This window comes from Urocampus carinirostris, chromosome 11, assembly GCF_059441175.1.
Source record: "Urocampus carinirostris isolate Australia breed hairy pipefish chromosome 11, RoL_Ucar_1.0, whole genome shotgun sequence".
Lineage (NCBI taxonomy): Eukaryota > Metazoa > Chordata > Actinopteri > Syngnathiformes > Syngnathidae > Urocampus > Urocampus carinirostris.
This window is the reverse complement of record NC_142359.1, coordinates 15,205,570-15,231,998: the sequence shown is the minus strand read 5'-3', so window position 1 is coordinate 15,231,998 and position 26,429 is coordinate 15,205,570. Positions and strand designations below refer to the sequence as shown.

At 41.3% G+C, this 26,429-nt stretch overlaps 1 protein-coding gene across 3 annotated transcripts; it reads right to left on the bottom strand.

Annotated features, from left to right (window-relative positions):
- Positions 1-1,747: 1,747 nt before the first annotated feature.
- tesk1b (testis associated actin remodelling kinase 1b) lies at positions 1,748-21,348 on the bottom strand. Of its 3 annotated transcripts, none has more exons than XM_088347686.1 (11): positions 21,223-21,348; positions 17,653-17,929; positions 13,894-14,015; positions 13,131-13,179; positions 12,911-13,057; positions 12,760-12,842; positions 6,286-6,376; positions 5,957-6,040; positions 5,560-5,646; positions 5,287-5,488; positions 1,748-3,351 (listed from the first exon to the last, which is right to left on the bottom strand). In XM_088347686.1, exons 2-11 carry the CDS (start codon positions 17,824-17,826, stop codon positions 2,687-2,689), a joined length of 1,704 nt encoding a protein of 567 aa, XP_088203812.1. In that variant the 5' UTR covers positions 17,827-17,929; positions 21,223-21,348; the 3' UTR covers positions 1,748-2,686. The 3 variants fall into 3 exon arrangements, with proteins under 3 accessions (XP_088203812.1, XP_088203811.1, XP_088203813.1); XM_088347685.1 differs by lacking the exon at positions 21,223-21,348 and adding an exon at positions 20,867-21,149; XM_088347687.1 differs by lacking the exon at positions 21,223-21,348 and adding an exon at positions 20,934-21,149.
- Between the last annotated feature and the right edge of the window lie 5,081 nt (positions 21,349-26,429).

Here is a 26,429-nt window from a genome sequence, read left to right as displayed (position 1 = left end):
AAAGTAACCCTACCCACCCTGGTCGTTGATTGTTATTTTTGTTTAAGTCATCTAGGATGGGATCCACTGTCCTCGCGCCCCATGTGAGGACGAGCGGTAGGAAAATAAATGAATGAGCAGATGCTCTGTTGAGGAACTCATCGACGACTAGCTTAAAGGTACATTGTGTAATATTTGACCACTGAATATCGCTGCATTATGTAGTGCCTGCGGGCACGAGGTAGCCCCACAAGACCACCCGAGTAGCCTGCGGACACGTTTTGAAAATGGCTCACAAGTGATGGGTCATTGTGATTTTCCTAGAAATGTGATTTCTTTGTCTTTATTTCTGCTCAGAGTTCCAACAAGCGTTTCAGGTCACCTGTTGCAGAAAGATGGCGGACAATTTGTTAACTCCCTTTAGGTGTGGCTCATATTAAGTAAAATGAATGCAAATCAATCAACCGATGAGGACCTTCAAAATATGCACGTTTATATTTGTGCTTTTTCCTCATCACACCATTTTATTCATGGTACCAAAAATGTTAGAGAATTGGGAAAATGGGAAATGATTAAAAATCCGTATAATTTTTGTTAATGTTTTAAATAGGTGCACCCATGCATTTATTTATATCTTTCAGAATGACCGATTTACTTCCCACAATACCTTTCTGTTCTCTTCTCGTGCGCTTCATAAAGACATAGCAAGTTGGCTACACTAATGTATTTCAGTGGTCCCCAACTTTTTTTGTACCATGTGTCATGTTTTTTTTTTAACTTTTTATTTTTCACACACTTTATTTGTGCTTTTTAAATCTAGTTTTTTTTTGATGGAGGTGCTGACACACACAGTCCTTTTAAGTGTTCTGCCCAAATAAACATAAATAATATATATGATTACATATAGAACACCATCAACGTTTCGAGATTCAACATAACTAAGATGAGTCTACTTGAACCGTGAAATCATGCTGAATGAACTGTTCATTATGCAAAATTTAGCTGGTCGTCATTTCCATTGATATAAAAATCATGGATAAAACCAATAATTGGATTTCAAACGTAAAATTGTTGCATAACAACAGCCCCCAAAAGGTGCAATTCCCTGGAGGTGTTTTAATAGACAAGAAAACGTTGGTAAATTACTAAGTTGCCATTCAGGAGCAAATTAAATATTTGTGGTTCTATTCCCCGCTTTTGGAAATAGAAATTGGAATTAAATAAGATGCATGTAAAGATTAGGGTGCAAAAATTTAAAGTGGTGATATGGAGTAGGTGGGAGAAAAAAAGCTTTTTAAAAAAAAAAAAAGTTAGATGGTGTAAAGAAAGCTAAAGAGGACGCAGATATACAATTGTGAGTGCCAAACAGTGGAAAAGAAAACAATTATACAACACAATTTTAGTAGTTATTCGCCTTCATGCCGAAATGGGTTGCAAACAACAGAACGTCAAAGTAAAGATTTAAAAACCCTTCGTCGCTTTTACCATTGAGATATTTCATTTTTATCCTTTTCAAATTTGCATTTTATCATAAGATCCTGATATCGTGTTTCTCTTGGATACCTCCGAAGAGCCCATATCAGTTGTCAGCTTCTTTTTGTCGCCACGCGTTGCAATGGCGCCATCTGCTGATCACACTGCGCACTCTCTCTCATTTGGGTCTCTTGCTCTGCTGCTGCCTTGTGGACATGAATTCACATCGCCTTTTCTTACGTCTTTATCACCGCCATATTTGATGTGGCTTATAGATTACACCAATTTAAGGACGTCCATTTTAAATATACTCTTTATTTAATTAAATGTATTTTATATTCACCATTAAATAACAATACAAACAGCTTGTAAGCAGGTCTCAGACCATTCATTCCCTTGAAAGTTTGGACAACAGCAGGAATTCAGTTGAAGTGCTTTGAGTAGCAAACTGGAGGGCAACAAAAACAGAAAGCGCGCGCACGCACACGCACAGTATAACACTTAAGACTTAACAGCACCAAACATCCCCAAAACAGGATTGTTGCAAACATAATACAAAAATGAACATTCCTTGTTGAAACTGGTGGAGTTGCGTCAGGTGACTTTTCATGCTGGATTGGATACTTGAGGTCCCTGCAGTTGAAGCTTCTTGGGAACAAGAGGACGGAATTACAGTTGGGTCACCCTCAACCCAGCAGAGGGTGCGAGGCAAGCAAAGGCCTTTTGTCTTTAGAGCAGACCTGGGAACTCCTGTTCTAGAGGACCGCATGTCCTGTAGGGTTTTTAAGGTTTCTCCGCTCCATTACAGTTGATTCTAATCACCAGGGTTTGTTAATGGGCTCATTTCAGCTTGCTAACGAGCTGATAATTTATATTAGAGGTAAGAAATTCGGGTTGGGTCGGCAAAAATCACCCCGCCTCCTCGCGCGTCTTCACAAATCAAACATGAAATTTCAGGTTTACTCTGAGCTTAATAGGTTGGGGCTGTTTAGGCCCGGGTCAAGCTGGATTTTTTTTTAGGCCCGATCTTACCTCTAACTTGTATCGCCTGCGTTGAAGAAGAGAAACCTCCAAAATCATGAAGGACAAGCGACTTTTCAGGGCCGGAGTGCCGGGTCTGCTTTAGAGAATTCAAAGTTAGATTGTGGTCAATTACAAACTGACTGAAATGTCTCCACTCCTTGTACTCTATCTATTGCTGTGTTAAAATCTGTGCAAATTCCACAGGGGCCCTTTATTCGGGCTCCAGGCGGGCGGCAGGTGGAGAGGACGGAAAGCTTTTCGGACACAGCAGTCCCTGGGACGTGGCCCGGTCGCTGTTCAGGTTTTTGTAGGAGTTCCGGTGCGACGTGCGCAGGCACACGGAAGGGAAACGCAAGCCCGCCAAGCAGCACGCCGGGCACGACACCACCTCATCCTGGTCCAGGGACTGGCCGTCCGGCTCGCTGGTGGGCGAGCCGCCCCCGTTGTTGTTTATCACCATCCCTGCGGGGGACGGGCTCCACACCAAAGGTCCAGTCAGGACCACGTCGTTGTTGTCCAAACTAGGCCATCCGTTAGGGAAAGTCTGGGATGGGGTAGAGCTCTGGGTGGGGGGGCAAGACATTTTGGAGTACGTAGAAGACGAGGAACAGTCCAGAGTCTCCGGCGAGCTGCTACAATCCATCGGCAAGCTCTCGCCTTTCTCTTGGTCCGAGGCATTCTGCTCAGGAGATGGAGGCAGACCAGAGTCGCAAAGGTGAGGCGAGAGGTAGAGGAGTGGCGTGCACGGTAGAGAATGGCAGCGGCGCTGCGATCCGGGCGTCGGCTCGCTTGGCTGCGACTCGGGCGGCTGAGGCAAGGCGAAAGTCAGGGAGATGACCGACTTGCTGGGCGTGTCGTACAGCTTGATCTTGCCGCCTTTAAAAGATATTCCCAAACGGATTTTATTTTTCAATTAGACCAGTACATGTAGCATTCCTCCCCCACAATGCGGAAGTATGTTGCAATATAATCCACGTGCTGGGGGACTCGAGAAATTTAGTCCCGCAGTGGACCCATATGGCCTGTTTCCTCTAGAGCTATGATGTCATTAAAGGAACACAAAATGACGAATCCCATTAACACAACACGTGAGGCAGCTCCGCAACAGACAGCTATTTTAGTTGAACAACAATTGCATACCGCTCATTTTTGCTTGGGGACTTTGTTTACCCTGTTGCTGAGGGCGTTTGTGACCGTTTTGTCACCGTTGCGGGCTTCGACCTCCAAAAGGTATGTGAGGTAAGATTATCGGCCCCTTCTTGTTTGCTGAGGTATGTCTATTATACATTTTGGTCAGGTTTCGTCACCCGTCATTGTTTTTCTTTGTCTCTCTGCGTCCCTCTCTTGAAGTGCCTTAATAATTTCCCGTCAACTCCCAAAAAAAAAAAAAAAAAAAAAACGTCAACCATGGAAAATTGTAGGTTGTTTACAACTCTACAAACCCAGAAATATATAATATGTAAATGTTTATCACGGTTCATTCCTTAACCACATGGGTCATTGGGGCACCAATGGGGACAAAACTCTGGACAGCCTCGTCCACTGTTGACAGTCCCTGGGCTGTTTTTGGGGCGTGGCAAAGTCGGCACGAGTCCATTACTTAATGTCGTCGGGCACAGTTCTTTTTGGGTCTGCCTCTCCTCCAGCCCCCTTGGACTGTGCCCTGGAGAATTATCTTGGCCAGTCCTGATGATCTTGTGACGTGACCATACCACTGAAGTTTTTGCGCAAAATTGACAAAAGTTCTTTGTAGGGTCCAATGTTCCCCTAAGTCTTATTCAACCTAGATTTTGTCACAAAAGCTAAGTATCATGCAGTGAAGGATCAGCGCCCCCCAGAGAACAGGGGCGTGTGGCAGGGGTTTTCAAAAAACACTTAATCTTACAGAGTCCTCACAAATAAAATAAGAAATTTTGTGTTTGGCTTAGGTCTTGGAAATGAAGTGAATTGGTCATGCTTGGGCAGGGTCAGGCTTTATTAGCCGCGGGCTCTGTTCCGGTTAGGCTGGATTTTTGTGGCCCAATCTTACCTTTACTGTCCACTGTGTGTTTGACCAGCTAGCCCAGACCTGGGCACTCCGGTCCTGGAGGGCCGTATGTTCTGCATGATTTTTGAAGTTTCTCTGATCCAATACAGGTGATTCCAATCACCAGTATCGTTAACGAGCACTTGCTAGCTTGCTAACGAGGTTATAATTTGTATCACCTGAGTTAAAGAAGAGCAAACTTCAAAATCTGGCAGGACGTTATGGCCCTCCAGGACCGGAGTGCCCAGGTCTGAGCTAGCCTGTCGTTAGCACCAGTTTTGCAGTATCGGTTGGTTTATTCCTAGCCAGCTTTGCGTTTGTCGCCATAGCAGTTACCGCTTTTTGTTGGTTCCTGGTTAGCCTGCCTGTTCACTGCTTGTTTTTTTGGTCTGTCAGCCTCTCGTTTTTCCGACTTTTTTTTTGTTAATCGTCCCCGTTAGTCTCGTCAACTTAGTTATTCTGCCAATTACCTCATTTATGGCTGCTTGCCCTTTATTGTACCATTCCTGCACAAAGCCTAGAAAATCTCCACAAGAACTACAGAAACGTCGCTTACACACACTCGGAACCTCTGACTTTAACATCTAAAACAACAGAGACCAGCTTGCTAGGGTTCTCGTGTTCCTCCAATGACATCACAACTCAGGATGACAAAGACAAGACATGCGGTCTTCAAAATGCATCATCTCAAAAATAATTGAAATATACAGATTAAATATGTTTAGATTTTATGCAAAAAACACAAGATTTCCTCATATTTTGCACATAAAAGAATTTGGTAATACCTTTCAGGTCGTCACGCTGTGAAAATGGGTTAACCCTCAAAGGCGGCGGCGGCTTTCCGTCAAAACGCGGTTTGTCCGACTTGCTGCGGGACGGGGAGGCATCCGGTGAAGGACCGGGCAAAGGCTCGGCGGCCGGGGGCTGCTCTACCCGTTCCAGGTCGGTGACGATTTGGGAGAAAGACGGACGCTGCTCGGGGCTCATCTGCAGGGACCAACACGATCAGATTCAGGGGAACGTTCGACAACAGACGGTAAAGATCTCACTTGACGTACATTGCAGCAGACGATTGCCAGATTCAGAAAATGGCAGGGGCATTCGCCCACCATCTGCTTGAAGGCTTCAACATCTAGACCAAAGTCCTTCAGGCAAAGAAATGAGAAATAGAAACCAGTTAATTACCGTATTTTCCGCACCAGATTACAAGGCGCACTAACAAAAAAATAGTCTTTTGTGATGTTTTATTCATATAGGGCACAACATTTACATGAAATTAAACTTACACCAAGGGCTAGGGTTGCAAAAAAAAATTATAAGATCACGCAATCAGTCGGAATACATCACTGATTATTATTGCATCAAATTGGATGCAACGAGAATTTAACCTGAATTGCAGCGGATCCTATACACTAGGCTATTAGTGATAGACAAATGAAAAAGCATAAGGTTTACCTCAGTCCGTGGTAAGACATCAGGGTCCGCTTGTATCCTTCCAATGACTTCACACAGAATGATACCATATGCAAACACGTCCACCTGCAGACAGCCACAAGACGGTTATTGTGACAAGTGCATGACAAAATAAATGACAACTTGATAAATATACGATGAATTACACAACAAATGAGACAAAAACAAATATATCAATCAATTGTATTTATGTCCCGTATTACAAAATATGTATATTTATGTGTTCATTTACATGGCATACATTTTTAATTATTTATAACATATTTATTTCTACAAATAACAGGATTGGTCATCCTTGTTTCCCAACCTACCTTTTCATTGTAAATCTCGCCACGGAGCACTTCCGGAGCCATCCAGTAAGGGGAGCCCACCACTGCCAAAGGCTCCTGGTCCCCTTCTCCGCTACACCAGAAAGACATCAAAATTGAAGTCAAATATGAAACTAGACACATCAATTTTATTCTTATTGTGCAAACCTGTAGAAAATGGAAGTATTTGGGGTGCATGTGGAGACAAACGTGTGCCCTCACTTCATGCTTCTTTTTCCACACACAATGTAACAAATCCCATATTCTTTATCCTCTGAAAACGGGACGATTTTATTGCCGTTACACAACTCATAGGGCAGCAGTTGTGAAAGGATTTGGTTGTGTGTACGTGTGACATCATTGTACTGCCCCCTCATCGCCAAGTAGTACTAAAAGGAGCTTCAAAACAATGCAGTAACTGTTGGCATTCTGTTTAAGTGGGAGTCCCCCGAATACTGTATACTGTACAGTATTTTACGCACTATAAGGCACACCAGATTTTTTTTTTCATCAGCAAAATTCCCCAATTCAGGAAAACTTTCATTGAATGAAAAAAAAGACAAAGACTTTTGAAACTTTCATTTGTAACTTAGTGTTTGTGTTTTATATTTGTCACTTTCTAGTTTGCATGAGTTTCCTCGAATTAAATAAAGTGGGGTGGAAATTAATTCATTAGTGTTGCTTTTTTTTTTTTTACAATTGCACAGTTGATAAATATAAAGAGGGTAATCAAGTCTTAGTGACGGAAAGAATATACAGACGCTGCCCGACCTACGAACGAGGTTCCGGACAGTAACTTGCTTCAGTGCTATATTTTGTATGTTTAAGGCTTGTATAAGTAACCTGTATTGTTTTGAAACAGAAAAAGAAACGTTTAATAATATGCTCAATAACGTTAAAAATCAGGCTGAATGATAAAGCATACTACTGAAAAACAAAGCCACATTTTAGGCGTTGACATTCTGTGGTCTGTGAAGCCCTTTGAGACTCCTTGTGATTAAGGCCGTCACAAATAAACATGACTTGACTATCAAGATAAAAGTTAAGCTTAACTTACTTTTGGAAGATTCAGGCGACTTCCTCCTCTGTGGTAAAAAGTGGACTAAAACAGCAATCCAACCGTTTTCTCAACCGCATCAAGCGTTCTTATTCCACTTTAATCTCAAATGAAACGGCTGGCCTCTTCTTTACACCAACCATATTGAATGGATGAACGAGATATCAAACAATAAAAATGTCAAGGTTCTTAGCGTGCTAGAGATACCGTGCAGTGTGTGTACACAAAAACCAGGAAGTAGAAGCCGGATTTCTTCTTCAGGGTGAATGCTGGTTGAGCTCTCAAAGCGCCAGTAGCGGCGGAAAGAAGCACTACAGCACTGTCCTCTACTCGGATAAAGGTGTACACAATACAAAATCTAACTTACAGAGATATCCAGATATTTTTCGACATCCCGAAAAAAATGTTCGTATGTACCGTTGTTCGTAATGCGAATGTTCATAAGTAGGGGAGCGTCCGAATATTGGGCAAAGAAACCCTCAATAATTGTTTATAATGAAATCTTATACCCCTGCAAAGATCAAACCCTACAGTTAGGGCACCTTTTTAATGGCATTAATTTACAATTCTGGCCTCCGCAAAAGTGGTGTTTCTAACATTTGGCATCTGAACTCAAACAAATTTGACACCCCGGATATAAAACCAGGAAAAAGGATGAATGGTGTTCCTGACTTACTCTCCAAGCTACTTCCGAAAATGAATTAATAAATCTGACAGCACTGTTTTCAGCCAATCAGAACACAAGGCAGACGACAGCCCTGCCCCTTTTGTATCACACACAATGCATGGCATACTAGCGGCTTCCCCATCTTAACGTGCATAAGATCAATGGTAACCGAAACAAAGTTATTTGTTCTAGAGTGTTTTATTTTTATTACGCTGCTGTTGTGTCGGTTAGTTGTGAGAAGTTTGTAAGTTACTGCAGCCATATTTTCTTTGGGTGTACAACTGCGTCCACGTTAGCATACCTGGCTAGCATATGAGTAAACAAATGCAAGCGAAGGTAGCGTTTTCATTATTCAGGTAAAACTTGTCAATTATGGGATAGATGGGAAGTGCAGTACGTGATCCAGTGTATCGGGTTTGATAGTAGTTTTCATATTTTCCTTGCCAGAGACTCAGAAAAGGTGGAGATGGCACAACTCGTTTTGTGAATTTGATGTGCTGGGTCACTCGTTTGTATATCCTCTAAATCCCGTTATCTCTGAATCTGAATCTATTTCTATGTGTAGTGTTGTAGAAAATAAACTTGCGTTTGTAGAATAGATTTACATACATTTAGAAAGAAATGTAGAAAGACTTGCTTACAGTTGGGAGAAATGTTGCTTACATCTCGGGAAGGTCTCGGCGGACAAATTAGTATAAACAATCCTCCTTAAGGGAGGACAAGAGATAACGGCAAAGGGCAAGGTGACATAAACTGGCATAAACTTAAAAACACTTCCAAATAAGGACGGAACCCTGGGCATGTACATGTGAAAGAGTGTAGCGTGAAAAGGGACGGGGCCAAACCGGGTACACGTGCTATGTTGAAACTATAAAGACCCTAGAGTTTCTTGTTGAAATTGTGTATCAATAAAAAAAAGAGCTCCCTCTTACGTCATTTGATTCCTGCATCCTCTGTGAACGCGTATGAGACGATTCAACAAATTGGTTGTATCTTCATCGGTAGTTGGTACGGGGATTCTGACTTCCTCATAGATCACCAACATTTTGCGTCTACCCTTACAATGTTATTTGCGCCTTTGGACACCTTGATGCCATAAATACAACTCTGTATATAATAACTGAGAACCTTTTCTACTGACTTTTGAGATAAGTTTGCATAATAAGGAAGAAATAGTACAGCTATGCCATCAGGAATAGCGATTAAAGAGCCACTAGCTGTCGTTTCGGACGCTCTATTTGCTCCGTGTGTGATCCATGGATACAATAACTATGGTGCGCGTAGCTTAGCGCTCTGTCGGATCTATTAATTCCACTTAACGACATGGAAGGAAAAAGTCTCAATAGGAAGAGTAAAGAGTCAAAGGAGATAGTTTGGATATATTGACCATATTTTTAGTGCCAAACTTGCATGTGCCCGCCCAAAGAACATGCAATCTCGGTTGGCAAGAGTCTTTTTCCTCCCACAGCCAACAAAAAAACTAACAAAGATGCGATTGTGCAATTGGACACAGAATGTGGGAACTGATTTTTCAAATATTTACTACTTTTTGACAAAAACAAAATGTTCTCTTAGAATTTTACCCAATTTAATAATGCTCCTTCTGGGTTGAGTTTATTGAGTACTAAGTAGGGTGGAGAGGGTTACTTTAAAAATTTAATCCGATACAGTTACTCGATACCTGTTGAATGTAATCAGTAACATAATCCGAATGCCATTCTATTGCAGCAATGTCACTTGATTACTTTCAATTACTCAAATAACAATGACCAAAATAAACACAATATATATAAAATGACTAAATTTTGAACAATGTAATCTTGAAAAAGAACCGAAATAAACCAAAGTAGTTGCTTCTCCTACAAAATGTTCTTACATTTTAACCCTGTAGTATATTTTATTAAGCCAAAATAAAACTTTTGCCTTTGCATGGCAGACAAGATAGTCTGATTTAGTTCACATTAAGAACCAAATATGGTTTTAAAAACACTGAATGTTCACTTTCTAAATTTCCTGTGTTCAGTCCACATTCAGATTTAGTCGGCCAAGTAAAACATTCTCACAATATAACAATACAGCGATCGTATAGAGATTTTGAACACCAATTAACTGCAAAAACAAGAAAATCAGATTTACCAAATGTCCCTTAACGCATCACTAGCCCGCAACTGTGCTGCCCACACAAAACTGCAGGCTCATGCCAATTCAACAAAATGAGTGCGACATTGAAGGAGGAATAGTCAAAAAGAAATGTGCTTTTACCTGCAGCACAGTCTATGAGTCGCCCATCTGTACAAACTGCGCAACGGATACTGACACTATGATGCACAGCCCTCATCTCCCTCTCCTTTGGTCAGGGATCGATATTATGAGAGATAATTTGAGTTATGTAAACAGAAGCCCCCCTACTTACGACCATTCGACTTACGAAAAACGGTAGATACGAATATTTTTTTCGGAAAATATCTGGACATTGCTATAAGTTAGATATTGTATTGTGTGCACCGTTTTCCGAGTAGAGGACATGACTGTAGTGCTTCTTTCTGCCGTGTGGCGCTGTGGGAGGTCAGCCAGCATCCACCCGGAAGAAAAAAAATCTGCTTCCTCTAGTTCGTGTGTAAACATTCTATATTGCATCTCCAGCGCGCCAAGAACTTTGACGTTTTTATTGTTTAATATCTCGTGCATCCATTCAATATGATTGATGTACAGTGTAAAGAAGAGGCAAGCGGTTTCTTTTGAAATAAAAGTGGAATATAGAAGTTTGATGCGGTTGAGAAAATGGTTGGATCGCTTTTTCGGCCACTTTCTACCACGGAGGAGGAAGTCGCCTTACTATTTAAGCTCATCTTCCCAAAAAAAATTAAACTTAACTTAATTTACCTTTAGAGAGCATATTTTATGAAATTTTTATCTTAAAATACAAAATAGATTACTTATACAAGCCTTGAACATACAAATTATAGCACTGAAGCAACTTACAAACAAATTCGACTTACGAACGATCGTCCGTTCGTAAGTAGGGCAGCGTCTGTATATAGTTTCAAAATAATTTGTAATCCTACAAGATAATCCTTATTTTAACAATATGCACCTACAATTTCATTGTCTTTTTTTCTGTGATCAACGAAATACAGTTCCTGTTTTTTGTACCCTAATTACGTAACGCTGTTCCATGTATTCCGCTACTCCCCAACCCTGGTACCAAGTAACGCGAGCACCATGTAAAAGTGGGAGACATTGTGTGAGTGGAAAAGAGAAACTTGTATGGCATTCATTCAAGAAGGACGCACGGTTGATTGCATCCCAGTGCACTCTCCCACAACCATTTATAGTGTCCATAAAATTTGCAGCGTAAATGCCAGGGTGCAATAAAGACAAGTGGAAGGCGATGGTTTAAACACTGTCGCCGTACTTCTCGATTGCCTCGACATGCCGACCTAGAAAGTCCTACGCCTCACCTGCTTCGGACACCAAGCTGCTGATAAGGCACCGAATCCAGATGAACAGTTAGTGAAGGAATGTGCTTTTATTGAGAGGAGCTAGCCATGTGGTAAAAGACACATGCAATATATCATGTTTAAGGGTGAAAACTAACTGCCACGAAGGACAAGACGCGAAGACTATGACTAGGGAACTTTAGTTGTACTAGCTTTGTGAAGTAGCATGTGATGTTAGCATTGTTTATTTGCAAGACACGGCAAACCTAAATTTTTGCACAAGCTTTTATTGTTTCATGCAACCAAAAGAGAGTGCTAGAATGCACTAAACAGAACACAAACTATGGAAACTCAGTGACCAAAAAAAAGCAAAATTGTTCTTCTGTTTAGTAACGGGTTTTAAGGACTATATATAGCTTTATAGTTTAGTGCAAAAGAAAACAAGTCCTACAAAGCTCAAAGAAGAACAAAGGTACTCCATGTCCCTCAAAACAAGGAAAAACAGGCTCCGAGATACCTTCTTCGCCAAGGCCATTACCACCCTAAACAAGCGCACAAAACTGAAAACATATCCTGCAACTCATTTAAGACGTTTTCATTTTTTGTTGGAGCGAATAAATGTTGTTGCACTTTTTTTTTATTGTAGTATTGTTAGGATGCAATATTATTTTTCATTTAGAAACATTGCACTATAGCAATACGACAAAATTGATACTAGAGAATACAGTACAAAATGAATACTGCAGAAATACTGTGATGCGTTGCTAGGAATCCAACGGACTGAGTCATTTCATAAGGCGTACGGTAGGCGTTTGGACTGTACCTGAATTAGGCCTCTTCTTACTTTCACAGTTTTTAAGCTACACTAACAAAAAGCAAGAAGAAACCCGCATGACGCAACTCTAGAGCACCCCCCCTTCACCTCCTATCCCTCCAACCGAATGCGTTTAAGCCAGGATAGCTTTGCTGAGGTTAAAATAAAAGAAAAGGCGCAGTGGAAAATAAAGCATAAAGGCTCTTTGAACTCAGGCATACTTAATGGAGAAAATATTTAACTTTTTAAGGAAGGCTTAAACGATGCATCCCACCTTTAGGGAAATGCACATCTATGAGAGTTCATTCATTATTGCTTTTTAATAAAAACAATCTTTTGTTTTTTAAGAATTACATTTTTTACATTTAGACTGTCCCTGGAATCAAATCAAATATGACAGTTCCACCCTCTGATTTCGTCTTATTTCAAAAATCTAATTGTAACCTTTGTATCTTGATTCATATCGAATCCATTTCCGGTCAGCTTATGAATCACGCACCTGTAATCGGGTATTTTCTCTGCCAAGCCGAAGTCCCCCACCACGGCAGAGCACGTGCCGCCTTCCCATCGCACCAAACAGTTCTGCACCGATGCGGAAACAAATAAATCAACAGGGATCTTCGACGCTGCAAACTGACGACATGCATTACCTTGGAGGTGAGGTCTCGGTGGAAGATGCCCTTCGCGTGCAGGTAACGCAGACCGCGGGCAATGTCCAGTGCCAGGCTGAGCCGCGTGCTCCACGATAGATACAAGTCGCTGTCCAAAAGTTGCTCCAGGTTGCCGCCGTTGATGTACTGGGTCAACCCAAAACAATCGTGAATGAAAAGATGAACACGTGTGGGGAGTGCCGACTCATTCGAAGCCTACCTCAGTGAGCGCGTGGAGTTGCCCCTTGTGGACACAAACACCGATGAACCTGAAATGCACAAGACGGAGTTACATGTGCGCCGGGCTACGTATACCTTTTCCAAATTCAGGCATTTTTAAGGACTTTAAAATGACATTTTAAAAATTTCTCCAGCACCATGAAAAGATTAAATCCAGTGTGACTCGGGTAAATTGGAGATCCACAATTAAATTTGCGATTTTTAATCTTGCGTGTGCATTCATCGAGACATATCATTTATAGATCTTGGGTAAATTGCTAATATACTTGTGGATCTAAACAAGTGTAAATATTTTGAGGCAAATCTCTCCCCAAATACGTGAGTAAAATGACAGTAAAATGAAACTTGGATTTTCAGTTGCAGGTTCGCTCCATTACAATTTACCACTGGGAAACGCTACCTTAATTTTTTGCATGGCCCAAGATAAATCTCCATGATTGATACATAATTCTTCCACTAATTTACATTTCATAGTGCCCCGTTTGGGTGTAGAATGCGCCTGTACTATAGGGTCCGATGATGCTACATAGGACAATGTCATACAAACTCGTGCCAGCTGCCGTTAGTCACTAGGAGGGAAAAAAATACAATGGCAAAGCGAAGCCACCAGAGAGCAGTATCAGCGTCATTTATAAACAAGCTTGTTGTAAAACATGGCAACAATTTCAAGCATTACAGTTCAACATTAAAATTCAAGAAGGGTTTCAAGTACCCGTATAGAAAGCAAAGTTGGCAACCGTTACCTGAGAATATTGGGGTGTGAAAGTCTGTTCATCAGCTGGACCTCCCTGAGCATGTTGGCCCGGTTACTGGCAAGAATGTTCATCTTGAGCGCCATCACCTGGCCTGACACGCGGTGCTGCACCTGGAGCACATAAAAAGCGCCAACAGTTATTATTTTTGAGCAGTCTTATTAACATGACGAAATGGAATTTGATTTTTTTAGAGCAGGCCAAGTTGATAAAATACCGTCAAAAGACAGTGCTGATATTGCCACGATAAAACGTAAAAACAGTCAAAACACAGTAAGGCGCATTGCAAAATGGGGATTGAACTACTTTTCATTGCACCGTTATTAAAACTTCTCCAGGCAGTTTCCAAGCACTACCTTGTAAATATTTTTGACTATCCTGACATTCTTTTACCTTATTTTTATTTATTACGCGTTTATCCTAAAGTGCCACATCTAATCTTGTTGTAAGACAAGGTGGAATATGTTCTTGTCATCAATGACAATAAAATTGAAATTCTATTCAATCTCTGATTCTGGTCTAAGTGGTAGAAGTCTAAATGGTGCAAATTTCCACGTAAAGTATAACACTAGGCGGGGTAACAAATTGAATTAATTCGGATAATTTATCACTTGAAAAAAAGTCCATTTGAAAAAAATTGTACACATTGCGTGACATTTGAAATACACAGAACTTGGGCAATCAAACACTAGTTGGGAACTAGTCAATTGTTGGATTCAATCTGATTAGTAACAAGCTCAAGTGGATGACTGGTTAGATGTCCTCCTCACAGAGGTTTTGGGTTCGATTCCAGCTACCGAGCTAGTTGAGCTTGCGAGAGCCATTCGATCTAAATACAGAGTGCATTTTGTTTACCTTCAGGCAAGGGAGAGGTTTTCCCACATTGATGATGTTGGCACTCATCTGTGTCAACAGCACAGACTGGAAGGACGTCACAGAACCAAAAGCGAGCAGGCAAGATAAGCATTTCTGACATTGCTGTTAATATACTGGCGACAGCAAACGCGCTGACATTTGCCCATTCGTTTTGCCATTCAAAAGGCGAAACGCTTGAGAGACTGGATCTCTGTAATTGGGTATGTCTAATGGGATAGCCATCCTTAATGGAACAGTTGCTTGTAGTCAATTCTGACATCCATTTCCTGGACTTCATTAGACTGCCGGGTGTAGCATTTTACATTCAACGGCAGCTGCGCTTAAAAACCTCAACGATTAGTCGATGTTGTTGCCAAAGATCGATCATATGTGGTCAACAATTCATTCCATTATCGACAATTTTGGCCAGACACGTTTTCCAAAAGAGGCATCTGTAGATGAAAATAATCTCGACTGAGAGTCACTCATGCTCAATGGCATCTCTGTCTTGTGTGGCAACACACAGAAATGACAGAATCAACATTAAGTCTGCATACAACAACTTTGAAAGATTGGGAGCATTTTAGCTTGGATACAGCAAATAAAACGAAAGTTAAGTATGTAACTAGAGTTCTACGAGTCCTGTACAAGCGCAGAATTTCACCTTTGCGCATGCGTAGTTTGAGAAATGCATATTAAAAATTAGTCACTCCATCACACAAGTCTCAATAAGAATGTCTATAAATTCCAGTTACAGGCGCGTTACCTCCAGAATCTTCTCGTGTGAACACGGGGATTCCAGGTGACAAGATGCTCTGGCAGTCGTACGGGACTCAAAGAACTGTAGCTACAATCGTAACTTTTGTTCCATTTCGTCGCTATCGACCACCAGAGGAGGTGCTTCAAGCACGAAATAACCAATATCAGTGTAGTCACAAGGAACCCCAGAAACAAACCTCACTGAAGCCTCATCTGGAACAAGGACAATACCAAGCAGTGTTGGGGAAGCCACCTGAATGCTTTAGAACTTGGCCAAAGTGGTAGGTGATGCCCAAGAGGCTGCAACACAATATACCCTCCGTCAGAGAGGCACAGGAAGTCGAAACAGCACTGTTAGAATGGCAGTAAACCCCTGAAAGCAGGGGGAAATCCATCGGGACAAGGGCCACTCAGACCAAACAAAAAGGTGACAGGACAAATGAAAACTCGCCATCACGACAATGTAACAGCACAACGAATGCACAAGGCACAAGAGCCCCAACAAGAATCTGACAAAGCTGCTGTGACCCCAACTGAGAGGACACCGTTCCGGCGCCAAGGATGGCGTGACCGAGCTGGTCTGCACAACCACCTAGCACCAGCCCAGGGCCCCTTAGACGCTAAACCTGCATCCCCTTCGGGATAAGAGAGCCTGCCAGTCGGACACAGGCCATGGAACACCCAAGCACAACCGGTGCAGAAGGGGTAACCACGTGCACGCCAGCCATAAGGAGGCAACGTTAGCAGCATGTAAGTCACCTGAAGATCCCCCCGGAGCACCGAACAAAGGAGAGGAAAGCGAGGTGAGGCAAATAGGAGACCCATCGGCCAAGGGTGTGCCTAAAGGACCATCCACCACCACAAGCAGTAGACCATCGAAGAACGGTAGGTTGTCGGCTTGGAGGCAAAAAGATCCGCGCCTGCCACGCCGAAGCACAGACGCACCTGACTCACCACATCAGGATAAAGCCGCCACCGCCAAAGGAGACCCTGGTGAAAAGCCAAAAGACTAGATAATAAACGCTGGGTAGGCACACAGCCCCTAGACTGGCCAGGCGCGAGCAGCTCACCAGGAGAACGCACTAAACCTTGGCGGCATATGTGGGAGAAAGGCAACACGTCAACCGCTGAAAGGAGGCAAGGGCAGCCCCAAAAGGGTAAGTCACAAGCCATTGGGCAAGGCAGAGGTCGTAAGGGACAGGCCAAAGCAGGTAGCGGCGGGAATTGTAGACAGCTTTGGCCAAAACGAATCGTAGTAGAAGGCATCCACTACGCCCAGCAAGCAGGCCAACTGGGAGATCCCAAAAACAGCGACGACCATAGCGAGCCTGAAAGCCCACCAGGAAAAACTAAAACTCGGGGAAAAATTGGAAACAGCACCAGCACCGGCCATAGCGACAACGCAGGGCCAGCCTGGATTAAACGCAGTAGCATTGATGCGAACAGGAAGCTAGACGGACAAAAACACCCAGCCTGCAAGCTGGCGAAACAAAGAATCATTGGTAACAGCGCCGGAAATCGGTAAGATTCAAGTGACCTTCAAGCCAATATGGTTAATGACATGCATCGTACATTTTATACGCGTGCATTTCTCTATAAAAGGGAGCTCGATAATTATTCCACATTGTGCTTTACAAATGTATTGGAAATGAAATGCATACAGTCTGCAGAACAAACGTCAGTTGTAAAAAACGTTTCATTTAAAAATGATGAGAATTGTTAAGTTGTTTAATGTTACGAACATTGCAGTTTGCCACTGAATGTACGTCACAAAATGTACGGAATATTCGTTTTATTAACTGTTGTTCTGCTGCTAACGAGACTGTTCTTGGGTTACACTGGGGATACGGAGATTTTAGTTCATTTGCCTGGCCGTAAAAATGGACAGAGGTTTATTTATGGATTGATTTTTAGAGCACTGTGCTTAATTAGTATTAGATGAGGCATTTTGATTTGTTTTGTAGGAACCTGAAGTATGTTCAATAAAAGATGTATTTCTCTTCCATTTATATTGTGTTTATTATAATTTCCAACATAAACAAGTTTTTGATTCCTCGTTTCAATAGTCGGTGACTAGTCGACAACTAAAATAATCGTTAGTCACAGCACTAAAGGCTGCAGCGTTTACCGACCCACCTTGAAGACTTCGGAAAAGAAGCCGGAGCCGATCTTCTCGCAGCTGAAGTCGTCCAAGCGGGCCAGGCTGGAAACGGCGCTGCGCAGGGCCCGGTAGGAGGACGGCCGAGTCCGGTTGGAGCCGTGCACGCTGTGCAGGGGCGGCTCCACCTCGCTCTCCGGCTCCGGCTCCATCTCTGGATACAAATGCAACTTCACGCTTGGGAGAGTGTACGCTTAACGCGTGCCATTTCTGCCCTCCTCCGGGATTGCGATCCAGTCCAAATCCAAATGAGGGCTGCGAGATAACACAGTAAAACGATTGGTTGATGACGCGAGAATGACAAGGCACAGGAGAAGTGTTTATAGAGTTCGAAGACCTTTTCCATGGACAAATTCAAGCACTTCTAAAACACTTTCATAGGCAATTTTCCAATTTCTCCTGTTGTATACAGTACAGTCGTACCTCTACTTAAAAATGTCTTTACATACAAAGTTTCAGGTTACAAAGTACCTGAACAGAAAATCATTGCCTCTAGTTACAAAAGTGGTTCAGGATACGGAGTAAAAAAATACAGTACAGTATGCGGTGCTATTAGCCGTTCCCAGACGTAAACAAACAGGCTATAGCTTAAAATCTGCCAAGAAACCCAGTGCGCATGCGTGCTGCCAGCATGCTCTTTGAGTCAATTGCACAGTTCAGAGTTCAGAGACGAGGAAGAAGAGCGGTACGGACACGATACCGGGGAGTAGGAGGCGCCCATCATTTAATCAGCCTAAATTAATACATTTTAGCAAAATTCCATGAAGTTTCTGAATAAATGGAAAGGAGTCGCCCGGGAAAAGTGTTGACAAGTCGAGCTATTGCTACATCTGCCTCGCGCATTTCTGACTGATTGTCAAAAGCAGAGGTTATAGGATCATTTTTCCTTTATTTTTTTTACATGATGTGCCTCTCGTTTTATGTTTGTTGTTCGATAATTAATTGTAACATGTTTTTGTTTCATGTTCAGATGCAATTTTATAATTTTTTTTAAAAAATATACTGTACCTTTGCTGGGCTTGGAACGGATTAGAACATTTGGATTCACAATGCGTCTCACCTTATGAAGTTTCTATGTTCCAAAGCTACTTCCACAACCGATTAAATTTGTAAGTGGAGGTACCACTGTGATATGTAGCTTACATTTTCAGTTGCAGGAAGTTCTCTCATTTAAATTTACTACTGGGAAACACTACCTTAATTTTTTGCATGGCACATAATAAATGTCCATAATTGGTGTTATGTTTCAAACTGCCCTGTTTAGGTATAGCATGCACCTGTCCTCGTGGACGCGACTTGTAGGGGGCAATGTCTTTTCATAGGACAATGCCATAGAAATCAATGCCCGCTGCCTTTAATCACAAAGGAAGAAGAAATGCAAAAGCAAAGCAAAGCCATCAGAGAGCAGTGTTGGCATCATTTTAAGCACTCTTTGAGAGACATGACAACAATTTCAAGCACTTCACCTAAAATGCAAGAATTAGTCAATCCTTGAAAACACAACATTAAAATACGTAAGTATTCTGAAGGATTTCAAGCAACCATATGAACCTTGTTGTTGGCAAAAAATCCTGGATGCTCCGTTTCCATTAATTTAGTTCATGTTTTCATTCAAATACATGGGGTCTCAAACTCAACGGAGTTGGGGGCCGGTGCCGCTACGGACCGGGTAAGGTTGGGCCAAAAGGGGTTTTCCACAAAAACAGCACTGATAAAAATATTCCGCTGTTATTTAATGGAAAGTGTTTTATATTTATCCACTAGATGTCGCTGCAATGTGTAGTGCAACCAAAAATGAATCAGAGGAAGACTACAAACTACGGAGACTGAAAGTAAGCATAGAGCACATTTTTTCTAAGCCTTTTCTATAGAAAGACAAAAAGGGAGAAATGTTTTTTAAAATAAATACAAAACAGGGACAAGATAATAAAAAGAGGAAACTATGAATAAAAAAAGTAGGGAAAAAGAAAGCTGAAATGGAAAATGAAAAAAAAGGACGACCGAGAAGAAAAAAAACAAAAAATGCAATGTTCTCTTTTTATTTTCATTCGTTTTCCAGATTCACTTTTTGTATTACTTTTTTCCCCATTTTCTTCTTTTTTTTAATTATTTTTTATTTTCTCTTTCGTCTTCGTTTCAAAAGTAATGAGGTGCGTTTCGATCACTATGAGTCTCCGAATTTGGTCTCCTTCTGTGGTCCTTTTAGCACTCGTTTTCAGTGGCACAACAGTATACAGAGACATTTATTGGGAAAGTTATACACACAGTCCCTTTAACTTTCATAATAGGGCGGGGGCCTCAAACTATGATCCTTGGGGCCGCAAATTGCCCCCTGGGCCGTGTGTTTGAGTTCCCTGCAGTAATACCTCGGTGTACCGCAGTTTAGATACTTCCCGGATCACTATGCTTTGTGTTCTGCATTCTGATTTGCTTAACAGTCGCTGCGCCCCTTTTGTGACAGTGCGTCCAAAATTTTGTATTCTAAGTTGTACTTGTACGTAAAAAAGTGTGACAAAACTACATTACGTACACTCACATTTTTTCAAATGTTGAGTTTCTCTAAAAGCCGTCATGTCAACAAAACACTTTGGACTGACTGGAGCACCGAAAGGCATAGGAATATGCTTTCTTTGGCTCACAAAGTTAGACTTCTCCACATGCTAAAGGAGGGTAATGCATTTTTATGTCACATTTTTGTTTTCCAGGTAACATGAGAGCAGGAAGTCAAAATCACCCATAAACTACAGTGTGTCTTAAGCTCGGATTTAAACACTTCCACTGAGGTTGCAGATCGTATCTCAGAGAGAAGAGCATTCCACAGCACCGGAGAACGCTCTCTCGAACCTGCAGATTTCTTCTTGGCTCTTGGAATCACCAGCAGAGCATATTTCTTACATTCCATCTTCACATGTGCATTAAAATTTGCATTATATTGTATCTAATTAAACAAGTGGAGAGATAAGCTATAAAAACGAATAACAAAAACGATGGTGAGCAGATGAAGAACGCACATCAAAATGTCGCCGGGTTTAATAAGAAAATAATGTGTCGATATTAATTTACTGTAGTCGTTATCTGCACTCTGCAGATTGTTAGCCCCATTTCGCTCGGGCACGCACGAACACGCAGAATCGCGCATTCAAATTCAAGTAGGAATGAAAAAATAAGACGCGACATTATTGGAAGTCTTACCAGTGTCTTCACGGCCCAGTATGAAGGAAAGATAACGGCGAAAACGGCCTTAATGAACGTCACTCACCCGCAGACATTAAAAAGCCCCTAAATGTGGCACCCGGTAGAAGCCGAGGTGCCAATAGCGGAGGTCAGGCCGCTTGGTAGCCGTCGATGGAGCTTAAGGCCCCCGCAGGTCGCTCGGCCCCGCTCGGCTGCGCTTTGCAGTTTGCACACGAGGAGGGGAGCGCCGGTTTTACGGAGGGGGTGGGGCTCTCACGTGACACCCACACCCCCTTTTATATATTTTAACGAGCGTTAACGCGCCTGATTAGAATTGTCGCGATTGGGAATTGAAATGAAATGTGATGAGTTACCTCCGTCACGGCGTTGGCTTGTGAAGGCGCTTCGTCTGTTTGCAAAGGTGCCACTTCCGGGTAGAAGAGCCGCTGTTGCTCACGTGATCACATACGGGGGAGTGACGGGAATTCCGGTTGTTTTTAGAGAACCGGTTCTTTTCGGCTCGGCTTTGTAAAAAGAGCCAACTCTTTTGGCTCCCAAACGGCTATTCTATCGGTAATTTTTTTTCTTTACAATTTTATGTAAAGTACAAAACTTGAAAAACAGTATTCCCGGAAAACCCAGGAAACATAAATTAAAAGCTACATACTCAAATGCAAAGTCAACAACGTGGAATCCCTGAAAAACATGCATATTAAACCCATTGAGAGTGGCTGTCGATCGCTTTCAAGAGCTAGCTCATAAAGCCGCTTCGCTCGCGAATGACAAATCACTAATACGGAGACTGAGCAGTAAGATTATCGTTTTTCTTTTTTTCATAGCAGGTTTTTGAAGCATGCAATAATTTATGAAAAATTTCCATTAACATATTAATTCGGTACCCATTTAGGTGTATCCACTTTAATACTGCATTTGTTTTAAGGAAAACATTTTCACAATGACGTCGTCTCGAGTCGTTTAGCTGATACTTCCGGTAGGGGGCGTGGCTGCTGCACTGGAGATTTATTTTTTTCCGCCCATAACAACTTTGCTTTAAATTAATTTGAAGTCCGTCCTTTAGTTTGATTTATTTAATACATTTTATACAATACAATATATTATTTTACACAATACAATTTTCATTCATGCGTTTTGTTTCTTTGAGTAGCGTTGTTACTCACGTGATCAGCCTGCGTCACATAAGAAGCACATTTTCGCTTTTAATTCGTATCTTTTTTTCTCCCCAGTTTATAGATTTCGTTCTGTTAAAAAGACAGTAATATATAAGAAAAACAAAAGAAATTAAACCCGTGCTACCGGAAGTGGATACTTAAAATCACAAACCAGAACAGAATAGAATTGTCTTTATTGGCATTGAAATATAATTGGTGAAACATCGAATGCATCAAGATTAGACATGGCAATCCAGAGTAAACATGTTATAAAGACATTAAAGAGAAAAGTATCATAAAAGTCTAACAATATATATAACACAGTGCCATCTTTTGGATAGGACGCATTGTGTTAAATATGGTGAAATGACATCTGACGCCTTTAGTGTTACCTGTGGCGTTCCGCAGGGTTCAGTACTTGGGCCCCTTCTTTTCAGCTTTTACATGCTTCCATTAGGTGATATTATTTCGAAGTATGATATCAGTTTCCATTACTACACAGATGACACTCAACTCTTCTTCCAATGGAGGAATCTGCCCTACTAAACTCTGGAAATTTGGAGGTCTGCCTCACTGAGACAAAAAGATGGATGTCACTTAACTTCTTGCGCCTCGACCCTGAAAAGACCGAAATGTTAATTGTTGGTCCATCTAAATACAGTGACTTGTTCTCACACACTGCTTTGAACATTGACTTGTAATATCACCCAGAGTAAAAAATCTAGGTGTCACATTTGACCCCAATCTGTCCCTCCAAACACATGTCAACAATATTACTAGATCAGCTTTTTTCATTCTTCGCAACATTGCTAAAATTCTCCCTATGCTATCCCAGTCTGATGCAGGGATTATAATTCATGTGTTTGTTACCTCCCGTCTCGATTACTGTAATGCACCACTCTCCGGTCTCCCGAAGTCCAAAATCAAGAGCCTTCAGTTGGTACAAAATCCTGCAGCGAGGCTTTTAACTAAAACAAGAAAGTTTGATCACATTACCCAGATTTTAGCTAACCTGCATTGGCTCCCTGTTAGTTTAAGATGTGATTTTAAGGTTACATTGGTATGATACAAAATCATGCACGGACTTGCTCCCTCATATCTTTCAGATTTAATTTCCCCCTATGTTCCTGTCTGAAAATGCTGGTTTACTAGTGATCGCATAGCCAAAATGAGATAGGTAGGTTCGAGAGTGTTTGCTTTAATTATTTTATAATTGTTTATTAATGCAACATCCGTTGCAGCCTTGTTATCCTGGAAGGGGGACTACCTCATGTGCAGTTCCTTCTCAAGGTTTCTTCATTTTTCTCATGCTGAGGTTTTTGAGTTTTTCCTTGCCCTCTTGTAGGTTTTAGATCAGGGGATGGTGCAATATTAGCCTTTAGTTTGCAATAGTCTGTGGTTCTTTGCAGCCCTTTGTGACTCCTTGTGATTAAGGGCTGTACAGATAAACATGACTTGACATGATTTATGATATAATCCAATCCAATATATTCTATTCTATTCTATTCTATTCTATTCTATTCTATTCTATTCTATTCTATTCTATTCTATTCTATTCTATTCTATTCTATTCTATTCTTGATATAATATAAACTACATAGACTCAAAGTGACAAAACTGCATGGATTTGTCTTCTCATTTTTTTGTCGCAAGGTTTTAGTTTTTTGGGTACCTGTAGCAGCAAGATGTCTGACAATCATGTCAGCTCCCTTTGGGTAAGATTCGTGTAAGATCCCTCACCTTTTGGATATTTAAATAACATGCAGATACCAGGATAAATTGTGCAAATTTGCTAAGTAAGACAGGAAAAATGCATATCTCAATGAACTCTTTGTAGGAGTAAAAATGTTCACAGTTCACGGCTCAGGGATGCCAGGGTCGTAGGGGGCTTTGGCAAGTAAAGCCTGGCTGCCCCCATCCCTCTCCAGGCCATTTATTTGGGGTAGGGGTTTCCTTCCCCTTTCAAACAGGGAATACTGGTTTCCTTGGTTACCAGAAGTAAGATAAGTCCCCTGATATGACTCAGATACGGCACCTTCATCATCTGGTCGCTGTCGTTTTTCACCATAAAGCGTCATCCTGCTCTTCAAGATGAGACATCCCAGCATTGTGACGATACTGAGGGAAAAATATTTTCTTCCGAAATAACGAGTGTCACATTGTATCATGTGCATTCCACCCCTTGTGGCATTCATATAATAGTGTCTTTAGTTGAAAAACAAACTTTGTGGCGATGATAAGTCATTTGCTTTTGTGACATATTAAAGGCTCCTTTGCATTTTGTAGACTTTTAACATCAGAGAGAATTATAAAAGAAAGAAATATAGACCATCTTACAACAAAATAGCTTTGTAACCGTAACAGACAAGATTTAAAGTGCATCTGAAATTCAAAAACAAAATAAAAATCTTTAAACTATAAACATTTTTTGACTATGTCAAACCATATACTGAAAAAAATGAAATTACATAAAATCAATAGATAATAATGCATTAAAACATCCATCCATCCATCCATTATCTGCACCGCTTATCCTCAGTAGGGTCGCGGGGGTGCTGAAGCCCATCCCAGCCACCTTTGGGCAGTGGGCAGGGGAAACCCTGAACTGGTTGCCAGCCAGTCGGAGGGCACCCAGAGACAGACAACTCACACGCTCATCCACACTTAGGGACAATTAGGACCGGCCAATTGACCTGACATGGATGTTTTTGGAATGTGGGAGGAAACTGGAGTGCCCGGGGAGAACATGCAAACTCCACACAGGTAGGTTTGATCTCACAACCTCAGAACTGCATACCTGTCAACCTGTACGTTTTTGCCGTACAAAGTACGTTTATTATGCATTTTAAGACGTGTACGACGTACAAGAAAATTTGTACCGAAAAATGCAAATCTGTCAATTATGGGTACCATTCGGTTTACACCGACTATCACGAAACGGCTAATCAATCAAGTCAAACGAGTTCGGGGCTATCTCGGTATCGGGTTTTTTTCATTGCAAACGAAGTGAGCGGTTTGATGCTACTGTGCGCATGCGTCTGCAGCCTCGGATTTCATGTGGTAGTTATGTAGTGAAAGGAAGTCCGTCTCTTTTTAGAGAACCGGCTTTTTCGGCTCAAATCATTAAAGAGAGCCGGCTCACAAACAGCTCACTTGCTTTGATGCATTATATTACCAATTATTATGTGGTATAAAGATGAAGTATAAAAGGAGAAAATGAAAAAAGACAGGTTTGTGGTTTTCCCTTTAATCAGTATATTACCAATATTAATTTAATGCAGAAAATGAACAAATAATTTAAATAAGAAAATGTATTATTCTACTTAATTATATTTACATTTTTTTCCATCTACAATGAACATCCAAGGTACTTAATTTTTGAACCTTTTTTATAATAAACCTCATTCATGTCGAGCAACTCAGTATCTTACAAGAAAATGTTAATTAACAATATATATGATAACGAAACACATGTACAATATAACATGTTAAACTACATAAATAAACACGTTTGGGAAAAATAATATATGGTGTAAGATTATTTTGTATTTTGTAAGGGAAAATACGACAGTTTGTAAGGGCGTGGAGCAGTGGAGGTTGACAGGTATGGAACTGTGCCGCACATCCGCTAACCACTGCGCCGCCATGCTGCCCCATTAAAACATGTAAACACTATCCTTAACTCACGTATACAATATTTCAAAATCTGGAAAACTAATATATTTAGTAATTCGTGCTGATTGTTTTTTACTCAAAGGCGAAATGAATAAATCAGCACGTTTTGCAATACAGTGCACAGCTTTTTACTGCTCCCTAGTGTAGTTAAGGTGCAATTGCACTTAATGTTTTGTTTTAAATCCAACCCGCCTGCGCCGACCTTGACGGATTTAGGAACCACGATGCCAAAGTAAGGTAAAAGTATTTTTACGCCACATTTTGTTTGAAAAATAACGTCCATAGAAGTACACATTCATGCACACAATAACATTACAGTTTTGTAAATAATACATGTGGCACGCCATCTTCAATATACTTGTTATTAAATTATTAAAACAAGTATATCACAGTAAATCTACCTGATGGACACAATCCTGCTAAAGTCCTGAGGAGCAGAGGATCCCGTTTGTAAAATGACAAATAAGCTCTTGTCTCTTATGTTGGCTTTGCCTCAAATATTCACTTACTAGCTCCTGACCTGTGTTCTGAAATTCCATCCTAACCCTCGAGATGTCCTACCAATACCCAGTGCGCACATTGATAGCGATTTATACCTTTAAACGTGGCGAGTACTAATCATTTTCGTTTTTTATTTAGTATTATTTGACTCTTTCACTGCTTCCAAATACTGTTTTGTTTACATAGCTTTTAACAGTGTCTGAAACTAATGACAAAAAGTTACCGGCCACCAGGGC